At 36.0% G+C, this 19407-nt stretch overlaps 1 protein-coding gene across 3 annotated transcripts in view; it reads left to right on the forward strand.

Moving 5' to 3' along the window:
• PRKX (protein kinase cAMP-dependent X-linked catalytic subunit) overlaps positions 1-19407 on the forward strand; it is a 56404-nt gene that overhangs the window by 12070 nt on the left and 24927 nt on the right. For all 3 annotated transcript variants that reach the window (XR_015284243.1, XM_086880158.1, XM_086880159.1), the window contains exon 2: positions 15683-15851. Coding sequence is in view for 2 of the 3 variants with exons in the window: in XM_086880158.1 (XP_086736284.1) it covers positions 15683-15851 (169 nt within the window). In the remaining variant the exon portion in view is untranslated. The remainder of the gene's footprint in view (positions 1-15682; positions 15852-19407) is intronic.

The raw sequence follows: 19407 nt of genomic DNA on the forward strand, positions 1-19407 counted from the left end.
CTGTCCAAGCCATGGGCTGCCAGCTTTTCCAGGGAATGCTGTGGGAGACAGTGTCAAAGGCCTTGCTGAAGTCCAAATAGACACATCCACAGCCTTTTCTGCATCCACCAGGTGGGTCACCTGGCCATAAAAGGAGACCAGGTTGGTCAGACATGAGCTACCCCTCCTAAACCCATGCTGGCTGGGTCTGATACCCTGGCCATCCTGCAAGTGATGACACTCAACATAAACTGTTCCATTACCTTACTGTGTACTGAGGCCGGGCTGACTGCCCTATAATTACCAGGATCCTCCTTCCCACCCTTTTTGTGAATGGATATCTCTTTGGCCAGCTTCCAGTCATCTGGAACCTCACCAGTGAGCCGGGACTGTTGGTAATGATGGAGAGTGGTTTCACAAGCTCATCTGCCAGCTCCCTCATCATCCTGGGATGGATCCCACCTGATCCCGTAGATTTATTAACATCCAAGCAGCTCAGCAGCTCTCTGCCTGGATAACGGGGACCATTCTACTCCCTGATGCCATCTACCAACCCAGCAGGACAATTGTCCTGAGGACAAGCAGTCTTCCCACTAAGGGCTGAGGCAAAGAAGGTGTTAAGCACTTCCTCCTTCTCCCCATCTATAGTTACGAAGTTCTCTCCTGCATCCAGTAGAGAAAGAAGGTTGGTCTTACCCTTCCTTTTGCCATTAATATATTTGTGGAAACATTTTTTATTGTCTTTTTCAAAAGTCGCCAAATAAAGTTTGACCAAAGCTTTGGCCTCTAATTTTTTTCCTGGGTTGCCCTAGCAACCCCCTTAAATACTTCTGAGAGACCTGTCCCTCCTTCCCAAGATGATACATCCTCTTTTTGTTTCTGAGTTTCTCCAAAACCTTGTTGCCCATCCAGGCTGGACGTTTTCCTTGTCAATTTATTTTTCAGCGCACAGGACCGGACAGTCTATTCCTGTGTGCTCAATCAAAATCTCTGTTTTGAAGCATGCCCACCTTTCTTGGACTCCTTTGTTATAAGTGAAGAAAGTGATGTCACTAGTTCTTGATTTGGTAAGTGTGTCTGAGTGCATAGTTTCTGCTAGGTAATACTGAGTGTGCAGTGTCATCTATTCATGTGGAAATAAGTCAGCTGTGGTGCTTTTTTTTTTTTTTTTTTTTATTCTCTGATAACGCTCAAGTTAGGCACCCCTGCATGAAATATGGCTGGTTTATGCCCTGTAAAAAGGTATTGATAAATTATGTTTTGGCATTTAAAATATTTGTACAAGGGGGAAATTTCCTGTTGGCAGTTGGGTGTAATAGCTATGGAGAGATTCAGAACTCTAGGTATTCCCATGATAAGTTGAGATTTCTAGGCCAATTGGCTTTCATGTTTGATAGAAATGTTAAAAGCTGAATTGTTTGAGAACAAACACAACTTTGTTGCTTGGCCTCCTTTGCTTCCCTGAAATATGATTCTTGATATAGAATTAAACAGTGATTCCAGTAATAGTAGAGGGGGGAAAAAAAAAAACCATCTAGAAATGCAAGATCACTTGAGGGAAGGGGGAGCAAAGAGGAGAAAAGCCATACTGTGTTTGATCCCTTTGCTTTGGAGAACCTTCCTCAGCATAGCTGGTTAAGTTTTATAAACAAGAAAAATAGTTGTTGGTTGTTTTTGGGGTTTTTTTGTGGGGGGGGGAGGGGAGGGGTGGAAACTACTGGATAAATTACCATAAAGTACAGTCATCTCTAAGGAATTCTGCATGTTGTACACAGACCTCATTTTAAGGACTGAAACGAAATTTGACTGAAAAGGGCACTGTAGTGAAAACAGGTGCTTAGAGACTCTCTAAATATTGATTATACTTAGCTTGTGTACTGGCATGTTCTACAAAGGATAACATTTAGTTTTTATGTAAAGAAGTATGAAATTTTATTAGTCACTTGCAGAGCTTTCTACTGGTACTTAGTGATGAGATGTATTTTATATAATGCAGTGCTAGTTTATTCCATCAGTGAGGTATGAGGATCTCATGTATATGAAACAATAATTTCATCAGTCTCTGTCCTGTCTTCTGAGACTGTTACTTGTTCCTAAGAAATCTGCAAGCATGTGAAACAAGCTTCAGTAACAGTAAACACCTAATATGCCTGATATTTTTTCTTGTTTGGCTATTTCATCTGTCTGCAGGGAACAAATATGCCTTTGGACTTTACTACTGAAAACTTGACATGCTTCACCTTTTGTAAAAAGTGTTAATGGATAATAATATAACAATCATCAGATTGCCAGTAGCTTTCACTTACAACTGATTTAAGTTAAATATGAGCTGATGAGCAGGCCCAGATAAGTGGGTTTTTTGTTTATTTCTGATCCTTAAATCTGTCCCTGCCTTCTAATTTTAGCAGCTTTGAGCTTGTGTACTATTTCCTTAAATGTAAGTCCTGAATTATAAATTATATTGGACTGTTGTTCTTTAAATTGAATACAAATTAAAATACATTTCTGTTGAGCTGTGTGCTGTGTCAGCTATAATAGTGGGTGACCCTCAACAATGATGTTTCAAGTTTGGAGAAACAGTCTAAAGGGCACATCAAGTACTCTTGGCATGTGAACTGTAGCTCGTGAATTCAATTAGCTGTTATCTATCCTATCAAAGTGGAGTTGAATTTTCTTTTCCTTACTTTACTGCAGACTTTGGTCTTGTTTTTAAGTATATCAGACTAAGTTCAGGTAATTCTGAGGTTGCATGGGGTGAGAGAATTGTAGAAAGTAAAAGTAAGAACCAATTATGGCTGTAAACAACAGAATAAATTAACCTGAGTTGGGGTAAATGGGCCCATGTGAATACCTGTGTTACTAACATACGAAATTTGGTGTATGATGAAGACATACATAGGATAGCAGAGTAAAATAACAGAATGTTGATTCTTAAAAAAAGTGAACTTGATTTTATTTTCAAGGTTTGAGTAGTCATAAAATCAGATAATGCTTTGAAATAGTTGAAAGGGACCTTAAAGACTATCTAGTTACAACCTCTGCTGTGGGTAGGGAACACCTTCCACCAGGTTGCTGGAAGCCATCCAAGCTGGCCTCAGACACTTCCAGGGATGAGGCATCCAGAACTTCTCTGGGCAGCCTGAGTAATCTAACATCTGTTTAACGCTTTCAGTTTGGAGCCATTCCCTTTTGTCCTGTAACTATGTCCATGTAAAAAGTAGCAGTTTTGTTTGTTAATTTTAAGCCCTCTTTAACTGCGGGAAAGCCTCCATATAGATCTCCTGTGATCCTTACTTCTCCAGGCTGAGCAATCCAGCTCTCAGCCTGTCTTCACAAGACAGGTGCTCCAGTCCTCTAATGACCTTTGTGCAGCTCCTTTGGAGCTGTTCTAACAGGTCTGTGTCTTTCTTGTGCTGAGAACTCCACCCTGGAGTGTACTACTCCAGTAGTACTGTACTACTTACCAGAGCAGAGGGACAGAATCCCCTCCGTTGGCCTGCTCACCCACACTGTTTGTGAAGCAGCCCAGGATGTGGTTGACCTTCTGGGCTGCAAGCATGCATTTCTTGTTAATAATTTCAAATCTGATAAATTCTTTATTATACACATATATTTACTCTTTAAATATATTTGTTCAGGGCAGCTTGTCATTGCAAATCAGATTTATTCTATAATCCTGTATGTCAGTCTTCCTTTTGCATGGAAAAAAAAGGTATTGTGTAGGAAGTTCACTTCTGTCCTTGTCTGTTCATGACATAGTACATCTTTCCACTTGTCTCTTCAGACATATGAAATTTGCAAACTGTGTTTAATACAGTTTTTCTGAAAAAGAATACCAGACCTCCGATGATGTTATGCTCAAAGAAAAATGAAAGGAAAGATTTTACAGAAACAATGTCCAGCACAGAAGTGCCATCAGGTTATCAGCCAAAAAATCTATCCTTACTGTTGCAAAATTAATGGTACTGTTTTAATATATGCCATAGCCTTTGAAACTTATTCTAGTGTTGACTTGATTGCTCTTTTCTTGAAGAGTTAGTTTCTTAAGAGTTGTTTGGAAAATCAGGGTTGTTTTGTGAAGGAATTGACTTGTAGGTTGTCTTGGTGTACTTCATAAATTCTCAAATATTCTCATCCTGGTCCATTTAAATAATGTCAGTTATGTACAGTGTTCTATTTAAAGTCTTACTGTTGATTTGGATGGGTTCCTCGGGCATGATATATATATTATATATATATATGTATGAGAGGTATAATAAGGGAGAAAGATTGGATCCTAGTTTTGATACAGGAAGAAAAGGAAAACGTGTGCATAAAATTCAGGGGAAGGTAAAACTGTGGGAGATTGGTAGAGTGGCTTTTCTTTCCTATTAAGGAACTGCATAGTAAAAATAGAAGAAACTACTATATCCATTATGTGTTTCAGTCACATAGTTGGCTGATAAGAAGTTAGAACAGAATTTAAGTTTAGCCTTATTGTTTTGCGTTGTAGAGAAAAAAAACAGTGACTGGTCCATACAGCCATGTTGTATGTTGTATTCAGACCATGGTCCTTTTCTCATAGAGTACTTAAATGTTAAATTGCCATTGTCAAGTCTTCGGTAACATCAGGTATTAATACAAGTGATATTTTCCATCTTTAATTCCATTAGTAATGTAATTCTTGAGCACTATCAAGATTTTTTCCAAAATGTTTAAGTGATATTTGAGAATGGAGTTTGGAGACTAGGATTTTGAAACTTAATATTTGTGTTAGGGCTTTTGTTCCAGTTCCATATCAAATATAACTTTATTTGGATATTCTAGACTTACTTCCTCTTTCCTGGATAATAGCTCTTTATGTGGAGAATATGGTGATACTCATTCTACTGCCAAACAATGGTGATTTCATCACCTTACCTTATACAGAGTTCCACTAATTTTTGTAAGGTATACTCTGTGAGAATTTGGAAAGGTAATGGAACACATGAAGTAAATTCTGGATACCTAAGGCATTGTTATTCTGTAGTCTCTTAGGAGTATCAGTTGATACTGCCTCTTGAATATAAACAAAGCCTTCCCTTTGAGGAATATTTTGTTCCACTCATGAATTCTCAGTGCATTAAACTTTAACCAAATACAAATATATTTGCAGTGCTTGATCCAGATTGATGTAGTGTTTTAGGGGAAAATTCTTGTGGGCTTATAGTTTGATTTTGTTTCACTTACAGAAGATAGAATGCAGGGTTGTAGTGGCACAGCAACCACTCATAACTTGTAGATGAAAATGCATTGAGTCTTTTGGAAAGGCATTCCTTTTGCTATGGTTACAGTGCTGAGTCATTTGTGCATATTATAATGAAATCTCTAGTACTTACTACAGTCCATTCAAAACAAAGATCAAACTAAAAAGAATTCTTAGAGAAGGTTATAGTTATATCAGAAATATTTTTCTCTGTCAGCATAATAGCTGAAGTGTGAGTGAATATTTTAAATACCTTCTAAGACTATTGTGCTATATAAACTTGAATAGCATGTCAAATTACAGATTACAGAGAAAAATTAAAGCTTGTTAACTGGATGTGGTTTAAACTGTGATTATTTGTACCCACTGTATCCTTTCTTCTGTGCAATGTTAAACTATATCAATATTTTGAAAAAAAATGCTAGATGAATTACATTCTTAATACCACATTTGTGACACTGGGTCATTAAGTAACAGTGCTGAAGATTATAACGCAGTATAGATGTCATTTGGCGTAGGTTTCATGACGTGGAGTATGAAGAATTTAGTGAGTTGCCAACAAATCTTTTTCAAACCTCACAAATTTATATATTTACACAGGTTAGCATATTCTGTTTCAGTAGTTTCTGTGTCACAGTGTCATGCACTTATCAGGCCATATAGCTTTTAGGTTGGTCTGTTCTGAGTGTAGACCTATGCACTGTAAACAACTCTCGAACCTGTATATGTAGAGTCAACAGAGCAAAATAGGAACTTCTGTGTTCATAAATTGGATGTGTAAAACCACTATTGAATACAGAAGTGCCTTTCTTCTCCTCTGTTGAGTTGCAGGGGATTCCACTTGGCTGGTCCAAAGTTAAGCTGTGTAATAAGTGAAGACATTCTGGCCCAGGGAAGACTGTTGATTCTTTGCCTAAAAGATGGGAGAAATTGTCTCTCGCCTTGTGTTTGGGCTACAATAACAGCTTGCATACTCTTAGCCTGCAACTTTGCTACTTCCATTTTTTTGTATTGTACAAAGAATTTTGTAAGTTTCCACCATAAATTGGAACAGGCCGAGAATAATAGCATTTCTTTCAAAGCATATACTTTTAATATCCATGAATATACATGAAGAAGATGTTATGAGCTATATGATGCTTTGTGGTCATCTGTCTTTGAAAGTGGAAGTTTTACTCCAGTTTTCAAAAATACCAGTCCTAAGGTTTTAAGATAAAATGTGAAGACTGAACATTCTGATGTTTTGAGATCTTTAACTGTTGACTCAATGGTCAGGGTTTGTCTTCAGTGGGAAGACAGAGATTTTGTTTGTTTTGTTTTTTCATATCCTGAGTTAGCTCTAGGTCACTTTAGAATGTAAAATGGAAGTGAAAAGTTTGATTGGAGGAAAAAAAAAGGAAAAGTAGCTGTTGGCCACCACTGAACTTTGATTTCACTTTGCTTTCTGAATATTAGTGTATCAGGTTTTCAACCTGGCCTTTCCAGCTTTCTCAATTGTGCCAGTATGTGTGTGCTCACGTGTGTTTCTGCACTAGGGCCTTCTGTGTTTAATTGTGTGGTAACACAGAAAATAACAGGGATTGAGTAATCGTGGAAGAGTTTTCTATTAGTTGCCTATTTACCCATTTCCTGAAACTCATGAGAGAATGAAAATGTCCTGAGTGCATTTAAATTAAGTCTTAAGTGTAAGTCTTATCTGTTTTCAGCCAGCAGCTTTCAACGTAATTTCAGTTTTATACTTTATAATCATTGTAGTACATATTGAGTAATAAATAGACAATCTGTTTGAAAAGTATTTGTGCACAGTTTTTGTGCACTGTGTTGAATACCTCCTCTTTATTTGTGTCTGATTTAGCACTGCTCTCAGTGAAGATGGAAGTGAAATGTAATTGAAAAGAATGTATTATAAGAGGTACTAGTCCCTCAAAGGCCTCTGTCCAGCACTGGGGAAGGAGGAAATCGGTCAAGTACAAACAATGTGGCTTTTATTACATTGGGTCAGCAATAATAAACCTTTGTACTTCACAAGACTTTTTTGTTTGCTTTTTTTAAGGATACTATCAAGGGTATTAAGCCTTATGCTTTCTTTGTATTAACATGGGACTGACTTACAGCAAGAAACTGTTTTGGAAAAGCTGAGTTTCAGGACAGACCAAAAGATGATGATAATGTAAAATCATACAGTTATGGAGAGACACGTATTTCTGGGTTGAAAAGAAAGGTTGTTAATCAGATGCCTACTAAGTACCCCTATTTAGACATACCTAGTCCAGAGGGAGCTGCTGTTAAAGTTGTTGCATGGATTTGATTATTAGACTGTGTAGCATTAACTTCTTTGGAATAAAGTGCCTCTAAATCCTTTATGGATTCTTGCATTGGTGTTTGATTCTTAGTCATCAAAAATTCATTTTTGTTTTTCTGAGAGGAAAACATGAGTTTTGAGCTATGTTTTGTAGTTGTTTGGCTGGCCAATTTTTTTTTTTTTTCTTTGGGTATAATTGTAAGCTTTGTATTTGTAATTGTTTGATGGTGATATATGTGACCTCATAAGTTCACCTGTAGTGACTGACTGAGCAAAAGATGGCTGGGACAATATTTCAAGTACCTGACCAGTTGTGTATGTTCTACAGAGGTGTGATTTGAAACTTTGAAGACCTTAATGGCTGGTTTTTTTAGTTGAAGTTACCTGAAAAGGATTTCAGTCTGTTCGAAACTTGTTGTTGCTGTGATGTAGGAATTTGTTTAGCTTTGGTTGCTTTATTTTATTCTGAAGGGCTTTATTTTTTTTTTGTAGAAAAAACAACTAAATTTCTTCATGCTGAATTTATGTAAAGGAACCAGCCAAAACAGTTCTGTATATACTTCCTGTCACCAGGGAAACTGAAGGTGAAGATAGAAGTGCTGATAAATGATGAGAGAGAGGTTTATTGTCCTCTTTGGTAAAAATTTGATTATGAAAATGAAACTTAGAAACAGATACTTTCTTTTTTTTTTCCAATATGAGATGTCGCTGCTTAGGCTTTTTTTCCCTCTTTACCATTTTTGGAAGGGGGGGCGGAAATTACTGAGAAATGCTTCCCATTAACTGAACAGAATAAATAGAAAATGGTGTGTTAATGATTTACTGGAACTGATTCTTTATGTACTACCAGAGGTAAACTGCAAGTTTACCTTCATTCATCATTCATTCATTATTCATCCTCATAGAAAATTAGAAGCCTTTTGGTTTAGACTGCTTTTGGGACATCCAATTCAGAATACTGAGTGTAGTACTAATCCCAGCTCAAGAAGTAGGAACTGTATATTCACAACTCATACCTATTAATCACAACTCACACCTATTCACAGACACAAAAATCAAAGAATTCTCTGAAAAGAAATAAGGATTCATCACTTTGGATTTTATTGGAAAATGTTTCTCTCATAACATTTTTTATTACTTTTTTTAAACAATCAAGAAAAACCTTGTAGACTAAAATTTTGGGTTTTATGATACTTGGCATAGTACTTTACTCATCTTGTTGGTTTTCCTTCTTTTTGCTGGAATGTGGGTTACTTTGAATCCCATTTTGTTTGTGGTAATTGGAAGTATAATACACTTGAATTAAATATAATAACTTTTGGCCTAAATGTCCATTTGTGTTAGGTTTCGTTTTAAGGAAGCTGTTTCACAGTGGGTTTAAACACGTAAAGATAATTAAGCCATTAGAAAAGATTCACTTGGAAACACATACTTATTTAGAAAGAGTCCTGAATTACTCAAAAGTTGATGGGAATTTTAAGCATTGGTTAATGTACAGAAAGCTAGGTGTGGGGTTTGCGTGTCTTTCGTTGTTTGAGAAATTATTTGGAAAGAAGCCAATAGGTTAAAAATTCTTCCCTTTAATATTTACATTCCAAGAAGTAGTTTATGTGCTTATTTTAACCTCTCCCTTCCTGAATTCTGTGAAGAGTTCTGTGAATAGGATTTGAATGTTAAAACTTTTTAAATTCAAAAAAAGGTCTGTCTTTCTTGTATAATTTCCATTTTACAGATTCTTCTTCAGCTATTAAAATGTGACAATTTCTGATAATGCTTTAACTACCTGAAATACTCATCAGATGAAAGAGAGAATTTAATGCTTTCTAATGTTTTTGCTTGGCAAGTGTTACTAGCCAGACTGGTACCTGATTCTTAGCATAAACATACTTGTATTTTAAAATATAAGAGATCAAGTTTTTTAAAAATCATATTAATACAGATTGATAAGATTTACTTCTAGCAGGTGTTTGGTATAATTTAAAATACACTGTTTCAACAGACCTTAGTTCAGGAAGTAGTATAAAACTTAGTTTCTAGATGAAAAAGGAGTTAATCTTTAAAGGTTTCTATTTCAGCTGTTTTTATAAAAAAAACCAATTTTGAAGTTATAAGTGTACTTCAGTTGTAAAATTTAAACAGATAAAAGTAGGAGTAATGATTTTGCAATGTCCTAGTTTCAATATGGAGGAAAAGCTTTATCATTCACTCATCTGTTCATCTTCTTTTCATAAATGAGTCACAAATTGCAGGTTGTGGAAGACATCGAAAGAGTTGGAAAAATACCATTAAAAAAAAAATTAGGGAAATACCCATTTATGAGAATTGCTCTGAAGATTGTGGATATTTAAAGTTTTGAGAAGGGAGATGCATTTAGAATCAGTCTTCTAAGAGGTGTTAAGAAACTGAGAGGATTTATGGCTATCATAACCGGCAATCTAGTTACTTTCTGGTTTCATTTATTTATTGGTCCCTAGTATTTAAAAGTAAATTTAAAAAGAAAGAATAAAGAGACAGAATAAACTTTCAAGAATTCTGCTTGTTTTGCTTAAGAACACCCTGATATTTACAATATTTTTGTAGAGAGACAATAATTTGTGAGCGAAAAAAACTTCAAAAACCTGAAATTACAGAGGAACTTGTATCATTGGCACTTTCTGGAAATCAGAAGCATGTATCTGAGCTATGTGGAAAACAGGAAACTTGAATGATGGGTGTTAATTAGCCTGGTAATTTGGATGTCATTAGTTCTTAAGGATTGTAGTTTTGTAAGATTTAAACGGGTGGGTCAACAACAAGAGTTGTTGACACAACTTCTTGGTATTCTCTGGCATATTGAATCTTGTGTGAAATTGAAAAGAGACTAAACTGTATTCCAGGTGGTTAAGTGTATTTGTGGTGTATTGTTATAGGCTCCTTGTATACCAAGTAAGAAGGAACCTAAGAATTACCAGATCTTTGGGGTCTCTGAAAGTTTACAACATCCCCTTTGAATCAAAAGCTGGGCTGTATTTGAATGTGCATTGGTACTTTTTTAAAAATTTAACTGACCTGGGATAAAGAATTCATGATATTGAGCTTTCAATGGATGAATAAGAAGCATCATAGAAGCAAGCTCCTTTGGCAGGGCTTCCCATGGTGAACACTGCACATGTATTTCTGTTTTCTGTGCTCTTAAGGTCTTAATCAGACTCTCTGATTTCAGTGCATATCATTGAAAGATACAAAAAAGCTCTGCAGAAAGAGTGATCAGGTATTTCTTTCATTTATTCAGCTGTATGAGATGTGCAATTCTAGAGGGAAAGAAAGGCATCCTATAAAACCTTCTCTAACTTTCATTATTTCTGTGACATGTTTTTCAGTGTTAGAACTGAGCCCTCTAGAGTAATGCAGATCTATAAAAGCAGTGATCTAAGATTAACAGTGAACAATCCACTTTCAGAACAGTGAAGACACTGAATTCGGCATTTTCAGAGATATTGGTGTATGTGTTGACAAATTAATAAAAGTCTAAACTTTGCTACTGTGATGTCTAAAATCATCATCCTCATTTTGAGTTGCCATAATCATGTGCCAAACACATCTTTTGTGTTAGAAGCCTGCAGTTGCTTGTGCCTTATGGTTTTCCTAAATCTTTCACCCAAGGGTTAATCTCCTGATTATCAGTCTGTTTGGGCAGGCTGGTTTTCCTTTGCAGTGACACTTTCCCACTTCTCTGTCAAGAATTACTGACAACCCCCATTTCCTAGTCTAGGCTGTTGAAGTTACGTCCGAAAATAAGACGATTAAATGGCAGACAAAATTTGACATTCAGTGGTTTGCAATCTGATACAATTAATTTAGTTAATCTCTGATATTTTACATAATAAAGTCTTTTGTGCTTGTGGCTATCAAAAAAGACTAATATGTGTCACAGTAGGAAATATTTCTTCTAACTGTAAATAAAAGTGAATGCATCTGATGATTTTTGTAGGCATCATCCTGCATCCCTTCTGGGACTCAAAAAGCAGCCCTTGGGGTCATAGAGCTCACATGACCTAGTTTATTCTTCATTAAAACAGATGGTATCTATCTGAGCAAGGCAAACTTGGTTTTAAGAAAGAGCTGGGGATTAAAAGGATGGGAAGCTGAAACAGCTGGGTCTAATTAATGGGAGCAAATAAAAAGACAATCTAAGCATTACATTAGTCTTCTACAGCAATAGCAAAATATTCACTACATGACTACTCACTCAATTGTTTTAGCTGTTCAAAAGTTGCAGGATTGGTTTACTTAGCATCAAAAGTATCTGAAATTGCATCAGAAATGTTCCCACATTCTTTATTCTTTTCTACGAGGCTTCAAAGAGAACAAAGTCCTGAAAACTGGCTATGGTGTTTTTGCATGGTGTTAGGGAATCCTGCTTGTTTTATAAGAATGAAAATACCCTACTTGTGTTTGATGTAGACCAAATTGGTCCTCTGCAGATTTTGGCCTCATCTCTGTGTTTAACATGAGGTTACCTAATGGTGAAGATGACTGGCATTCCTTCAAGCTCTACAACCACATAAAATTTGCAGTGGGATCCAAGAATTTTATTGTTTCTCTTGTAAACAGATTATACTGGATTAGTGGTTAGCATTTTGCATATTTTATTCTGTTTGCCCATTTAGTCCTAAAAATCCTGAATTGTTTTGCAAACATCACAGGCCCTCTTCTTGCCGTTATTACTAGTGGACAGAGACCTTCACTTACTATATGTTTTAGCAGAGAGAAGGGGCCTGTGCAAATAAACTAGAAATATACCTTCAGACTTTTTAAGAACAGCTGCTTTCTTGAGGTATGATCTTCTCATGTAGACACTGTTTTGCTCTGAAACTCTGGTAACATGTACTATAATAAACAGACAGATAGGGATATATATGTAGGGAGTGTGTGAAGCCATTGCTCTTCCTCCAGCAGGGTAGTACTTGGTAGATCCCAGGACTAATCCAGAATGGTATGATGTGCCTTGGGTTCTCTTGGCTTGAACCAAATACGAAATAAACGTGAGTAGACTAAAGTGCAAATCTGTAAACACTGTTTTGCTTCATTACAGACAGGTATAGAATATTTCCATTTTAAGGTAATCATAAGGAATGATTACTTATCTGTCACAAAAGGTCAGCTTTAGTTGGTTCACGCAGCTCTGCTCTGAGGTGATCAGGGGAAAAAGTTGAACAGTTCTTTCACAGGGATTAACAGAAATTGTTCCATCAGTTAGTTGTCTCCTCACCTGGAGTGGTGCTTTTATGGAAGACAAGTAACACTGCCTTTTTTGCTTCCAAAAACCTTCCCTCAAATTTATTGAGCTGGACCTTCATCTTGCACAATGCCACTTAATGCTTCAGGTTTTTCGTTTTCTTTTTATGAATCTGATAGGCAGAATTTCCATCTAGTCACAACACAACAACCTGTTCTTATAAAACAGATTTTCTTGACTCTGCTAAACAGCCATGATAACATCTTGTTGCAGCTTACCACCTTGACTGTCATCCTCTTTATCCCTCCTCCCTCTCAATTGCAGGGAAGAACATTTTAATGGCTAAAAGTATGAGCAGGTTTGAAGTGATATTTTTAATTATGGTAGTTTATGTATGTAAACTTTATCTGGTTATTTGAAGACTGTCTAGGCATAAAACAGAACAAAAAAAAGCATAGCAATTAGTCCCATGGAAGAATGGTGGGTGTGTGGGTGCTGCCAGCTATAATGCAGGCCTAATGGATTTTATGAGAAGACTTGATGGGGAAAAAAATACATATTATAAGAGGAGATGTCTGTAAACAAGTGTTACATGGCTTCTTGCTGTGTATTATCTTGATTTTCATAGTTGCTTGCAACTGTGCTAAAGATGTTTGAAAATAGACTGCCTGGGATCAGTTCAACAATAAAACTGGTTAGGGAGGTTCTCTGTTCTCGCCTGTCTGTGTGGTCCTCTGGTTTTCCCAGAGGCTTTGTAGATTAGGGCCTTGCCACTATTCTGGAATAGCCTGCCAGGCTTTGCTGTTCCTGGCAGAGATGTTTTTAAGGAAGAAATATTTCCAAAGTTAGAACTATTGCTAAATAAGTCCCAGATAGGTTCTTTTTTGAAAATAGACGGGACTTGTGATTTCTTTTATTATCGCTGTTGTTTCTAACCAGTGGTTTGTAAAGATAAACTAATGGCATCAGGAAAAGTAAAGCATTCTGAAATAAAACTTTCTTAAACAAGTAGAACAAGTCCTGAAACATGTCATCACTAGAGATCTAGGAACAATTAGATATATGTTGACTTTTGACTTTCCTGTTGGATATGTCTGTGGAAGCACTTTGTTCATACAAGTATGAAAATGCATTTAAAACCACATTTGCTGAGTCCACATTTGGAAGTCTCAAAAATGAAAGATGGTTTCTAATTTCAGTGTGCCATATGACTATCATTGTTCTTCATAGTGTTTTTACTCAAGTTTAAATTTCAGCTCCTAATTCACAAACAACCCAAGTTAATTTTTTTTTTTATTTTAAATCTGTGCATGCAGTGTAGATGTAAATAATCAGTATTTAAAGCAGCTTGAACATATCTCTGCCTGGAAGCACTTGGGCCTTTTTTTTGATGTTTGTTTGTTTGTTGGTGTTTTTTAATATTACTTGTTTGAGGTTTTTTTTACTGCAGAAGCCCATCCCTGAGCAAATAACTGTTTGCAGGTATAGTCATGTAATACGACTACATTGTTAAAGGATTTCATTGCATGATAAATTTTCCAGAGTAACCTGATGGTTTACTTTGCCATAACAGCAGGCTCTTTCTGACACCTGTATAGAGTTTTCATAGTTGAAGAACTGTAACCCAGGACAGGTGGGAATGTATTTGATAGAATCTTTTGTGCTTGGGCAGTGGTAATCCTTGATGTGTTTGTGTAGTGAGAGCTTCTGTCTTGAAAACTGGCTTTGGAAGCTGTATTGTTAGTGGAGCTGCAAATTCCATAAAACTGGATTGCTGGAGTTAGTAGTTTTTAGTTTGTGAGTATTTTGTTTTTTAGTAAATGCTATGTCTTAGCAACATTTTAAGTGATTGGAAAGAAAAATTGTTAAATAACATAATTTTTTTCAGCTGAGAATACACATACAGAAAAGTATTTTAAATGTAAATTGAAGCTACCAGAGGCAAAAATTCCCTTGTTCTTTTCTCATCTCCCCAGTAATGCAATTTTAGAAGTTCATGTTGTTAGTTTCTTGCTCCTACCTATCTCTCAAAAATGTATTTCCTTTCATATACATACTCCCTTTTCTGTACCTGTTGCACATTTTAGGAAATTGTCTGTACTATAAATTGATCGTAACTGATCGACACAGTCTGAAGTCAAGTAACAGACCAGTTAATAATAGTGTAACAGGTCTGCATGCTGCCTTTCCTAGGGTATGTGCAAAGAAGAGGACAATTTCAAGCTGAAGTATAAGCTTTTGACATTTCTGGAGAGTAACCTATTGCAAGTTAGGTACTTGTTTTGAATGCCAGGTGTGCTTTATATTGGCACATATTTCTGTCTGAGAATGGGATTAAAAATATCTGGTGTACTGTTGCAATGGAACTTACATGGCATTGTTTAATGAGCAGAAAAGCAATAAGCAACCTCTTAATAAGCTGAAATATGTGTTTGTCTTCAAATGTGTAACACTGTGCTGTGCTGCACAACAAATAGCAGTCTGGATAAATGTGCCAGTTTTAACTTTGATTTCAGACTAATAGAGATAGTTCAGTTATATATGATTGTCTTGAGTGCAATGCACTTAAAAGGAACTTTAATGACTATTGAATAGAGAAATGCCTAATGCATTATTTAAAAGTCAGTATGTTTTTATTTTCCCTCTTTGTTTTTTAGAGTGAAATGGAAAAGGAATACAGTAGCTTTAAGAAAGGTCAGGCAGCTGCTGTTTCCAAGTGATGTAACACTGAGCACTATAAGCAGATTTTTGAAAAATTACTAATTTTTACAACGATCAGCAAATTTTATATATGTTTTCCCATTGCTTCCTTATCCTACTGAATCGCTTCACCTCTCTGTGCACATTTAAGTTGATAGTCTCCTGACCTGAATAATTTGAGTAAGTTTTAATTTAACAAATTATCATTGTTCTTTTTCCCTTTTAATGGTAAGTTGATGTTTCTGCTCCAACTTTTCAGGCACAGGTACCTTTGGACGTGTTCATCTGGTGAAGGAAAAAATGGGCAAGCGTTACTTTGCACTGAAAGTAATGAGCATTCCTGATGTCATTAGACTGAAGCAAGAGCAGCATGTGCACAATGAAAAGTCTGTCTTGAAAGAAGTCAACCACCCTTTTTTGATCAGATTGTAAGTTGTATTTTTTTAATTCATTTCACTCCTACAGAAAATGCAGTTAAAGTAGTCCAGAGTCTCATTGCAAGTTCTTATGTATTTAACCAACATTGAGCATTTGATTTCTTGTATGTAATCTAGATTAAAATAGACTTCTTAGTATTTTATTTTATTTTATTATTATTTTAATTATTTTAGATTAAAATAGACTAGTATTTTAGAAGAATCAAGAATTTAAAATAAAGAGGCATAATTTAAACACTCAGGAAATAATATATTATAAGGTATTTTCTCTCTTATTTTCACACTACAGAAGAGACATTTTCTGAAGTGAGGGAAAAATGCTGAGAATTGTTAGGATTGGCTCATCAAAATGACTTCTAGAACTATCCTTGATGTTAGAATGGCAATGAAAGTATTCCTACATGTATGTGCTGTAGCTATTGGAAAATAGGTAAAGACATTCCTAGACTTAAATATCTAATTTAAAAACTTAAGTGAACTATACTTTTGCAAACTTTATTTTTAGAGTTTAAATAACTGCCACACTTCCCGAACTTGGGTATTCCTGTATTTGAGGTTGTCAAGTGATGGAACCTATTGAGAAGCATGATTTAAACACAGTTCATAAAGAATGCTTTTTTTTTTTAGTGGAATTGAGGTAACTCTAATGATCCCTATAGTCCCATTGTTAAAGAGATAAGGTATCATGCTTTTCTGTTCACAGCACCACAGCACTTCTTGAGTATCTGAGTCAATATCTATTAATGGGGTAACTAAACTTCTGGTAATGGCAGGTTAATTTCCATTTATATTTTCTCCTGCATGGATGCATGGCTGGCTATTAACCAAGATTTCTTTCCATTTACATGCTTTAATCAGTTTTACATAAAACTAGACAATATTAGCCTTAGTTAGTCTAGCTGCAGAGAGTGCAGCTTCCTGCCAGGGTTAAGCAAGTATCAGAGGGAAAAGAAGAAAGCAACAGCATGGTAGTCATTCAGAAGATGGAATGAGCCATGCAGAAGGAAGCTTTTTCCCTGGTGTGATGTTGGCTTTTTCCAGCATCATGATGCTATTAGTTTCCAGCTAGTGTTCAGAAATCCTGTGTGTGGCATAGTATCAGTTAGACAAGTTCTAGAATATGTAGAGATTAAGATTCATGGAAAAAAGCAGGATGGAGAGGCTGAATACATCTGGTAAGACTGTTTGAAGTATGGATGGAACGGGAGAAACGGGATTTTGTATATATATGTGTGTACATCTGGAAATTGTTTACAAGAAAACCTTACGAAAACCGACAAGCAAACTCCCAGACAAGCCCCATATCAGTAGGTCTGTGTGTCAGAAACAGCAGGAGTAGAGGAATGTGGGTGAGATATCAGAGACAGGGATGGGAGGATTCATGTTCATACAGAAGTGATCAAAAATCCAAACGGGAGTTTTCCTGGGTTTCATTCACACCTTATTATAAGAGACCAGATTTTTCAGGTTGCCAAAGGACACAATTCATAGTTCACTTTGTATGCAAGGCACACACATATTCTTCATGTCTTCTAGAGCTCTGCCTTTTCTGTTGAAATGTCCAGTGAGATGTTGCATCAGCTATGCTCATGTAATTGTCTATGTGATGCCTTTTTCCCTTGGCAGAGGAGACGCCAAGCAACGTAGTTGAAGTGAGGTAGTTAAAAGTAGTTAAAATTCAGGTCACAACAATATTTATGTGCTTTAGGTTAAACAAGCCTTTGTGGATGATTATCACTAGACTGCATGACAAATAACACTTCCTGCAGCTTTTTGTGTGACTAAATGTTTTTTTCAGCCACCTTCTGCCGAATAATATATGTGTGGGGTTTTTTTCTATTAATTGTTCTACTGTAAGTGTTAAACAAAAACAGGGAAAAATTATATAGTTCAGCTTTAATACCTTTAATGTGTTTTATCTATATGGTCTGTTTTTTAGGTTTTCAGTTAGTTTAACTGTCTTTAGCACTGATAGTATTCTCCTTTGGCTGCAAAACACAGAACAGGTCTCATTGCAGCATAATATTTCAGGATTATATGATGGAAAATTATATAAAGTAATGCTGCACATAATTGATTTCTGGTGTTCAGAAATTCCAGGTATCTTCCTACATGTAAAGAGTTTGGGTTTTTTTTTCCTTTTACTTTTGAGAAATACCTACTATAAACACAGGGATGTACAGTTTTTCTGTAGACACTGGAGTTACTAATCTACATATTGTTTTAAACAATTTTTTCTAAATACTTCTTTGGTGCTTTTGTAACAGCTGATCTCTGGAAATTCCTTGGCAGTCTTTACTGATGTGTTTGAGTAATGTGTCATACTCACTGTGGTGCAGCTCTTCATAGTGAGATGTTTTTGAAGAGATGAAGAATTAATAAAAATCAGTTATGTCTTGTAGTTGTATAAGCTAAAACAGGTTGTTTGTCTGTAGGCGTTCACAATAGCATCTGAAGTTTATGTAGTAATCCGGAATTGTAGAGTTAATGATTCCACGCATGATTCTAATCATAGCTTCTGTGATGTTTTTTTTCTTTTCTTTTTGTATTAAATTATCATTTAAAATAATCTGGATTGCAAGTACAGAAGTTCATTTTGCTCTTTTTCATGTATACCAAACAATGGATCCATTTTTCAGTGGATAGACAAACCTTTAAAAGTCGATTTTCAAAGAAATTAATTCTAGTAAAAATCCTGTGCGTAATGATGTAGATGTTACATTTTTTCCCCTTTGTATTGTTAGATTTTGCTCTTCCTCTCCCATAAATATGTGGCTTGCTTTGTTTCATCCACTCCTGCTCTTCTTTCATTGCTTATTGTAGGTACAGCTTTACCTAATTACCTAAAATACATTTTCAGAGTGTTTTTGCATAGTCAGTAAAGATGGTATGAACATCATCAGCAGCCAGTTAATGATGCTGATGACTGTGGTAGGGAAGAAGTTCCATAAAAGCAGAAGACAAGCCTGGGCTCTGCTTTCGCCATCACTGAGGGAATGGAAGAGCTGTAGCTGATGTCTGTTATTCTCTTATTTCCTTGGTTGCCTCAGTACCATTGTCAAAAATAAAATCTTCCTGAGTAAAAGTCATTCATGTGTTCAGGAGCTCAGTTTCTGCTTATCTTTCCTGAGGCTCTCTGCCCTGATTAAGCTCAAGGTACTTGTGATACTGGCAAAGTGCTGGGTAGAGGCTGAAATAGCTTCTGTTCTTGTATCACTGTAGCAATAAGGAAGGTGACAGTGTTCTCTACCTTTTATTATGGAATTAGGGATAGTTCTTTTTTAAAATGATAGCGTTCCTCAAGATGCTTCCAAATACTTGTTTTCTTTTTAGCTGCTGAGCTACATTTAGGGGTGTGGTGAGCTGTTTAATGTAGATAGAATGAAATATGGCATAATTTAGGGGAGTATGGAAGAGAATGTTCCTCTATTCTGTAATGAAGCATTTTAAAGCCACATATAATTTTCTTTCTTCCTTACCTGTTCTTTCTGTTACGCTGACTACCACAGAAATTAAATTAAAGGTGGCAGTCTGAGGAATGGAAGGT

Source organism: Cyanistes caeruleus, chromosome 3 (assembly GCF_971803275.1).
Source record: "Cyanistes caeruleus chromosome 3, bCyaCae1.hap1.1, whole genome shotgun sequence".
Classification (NCBI taxonomy): Eukaryota; Metazoa; Chordata; class Aves; order Passeriformes; family Paridae; genus Cyanistes; species Cyanistes caeruleus.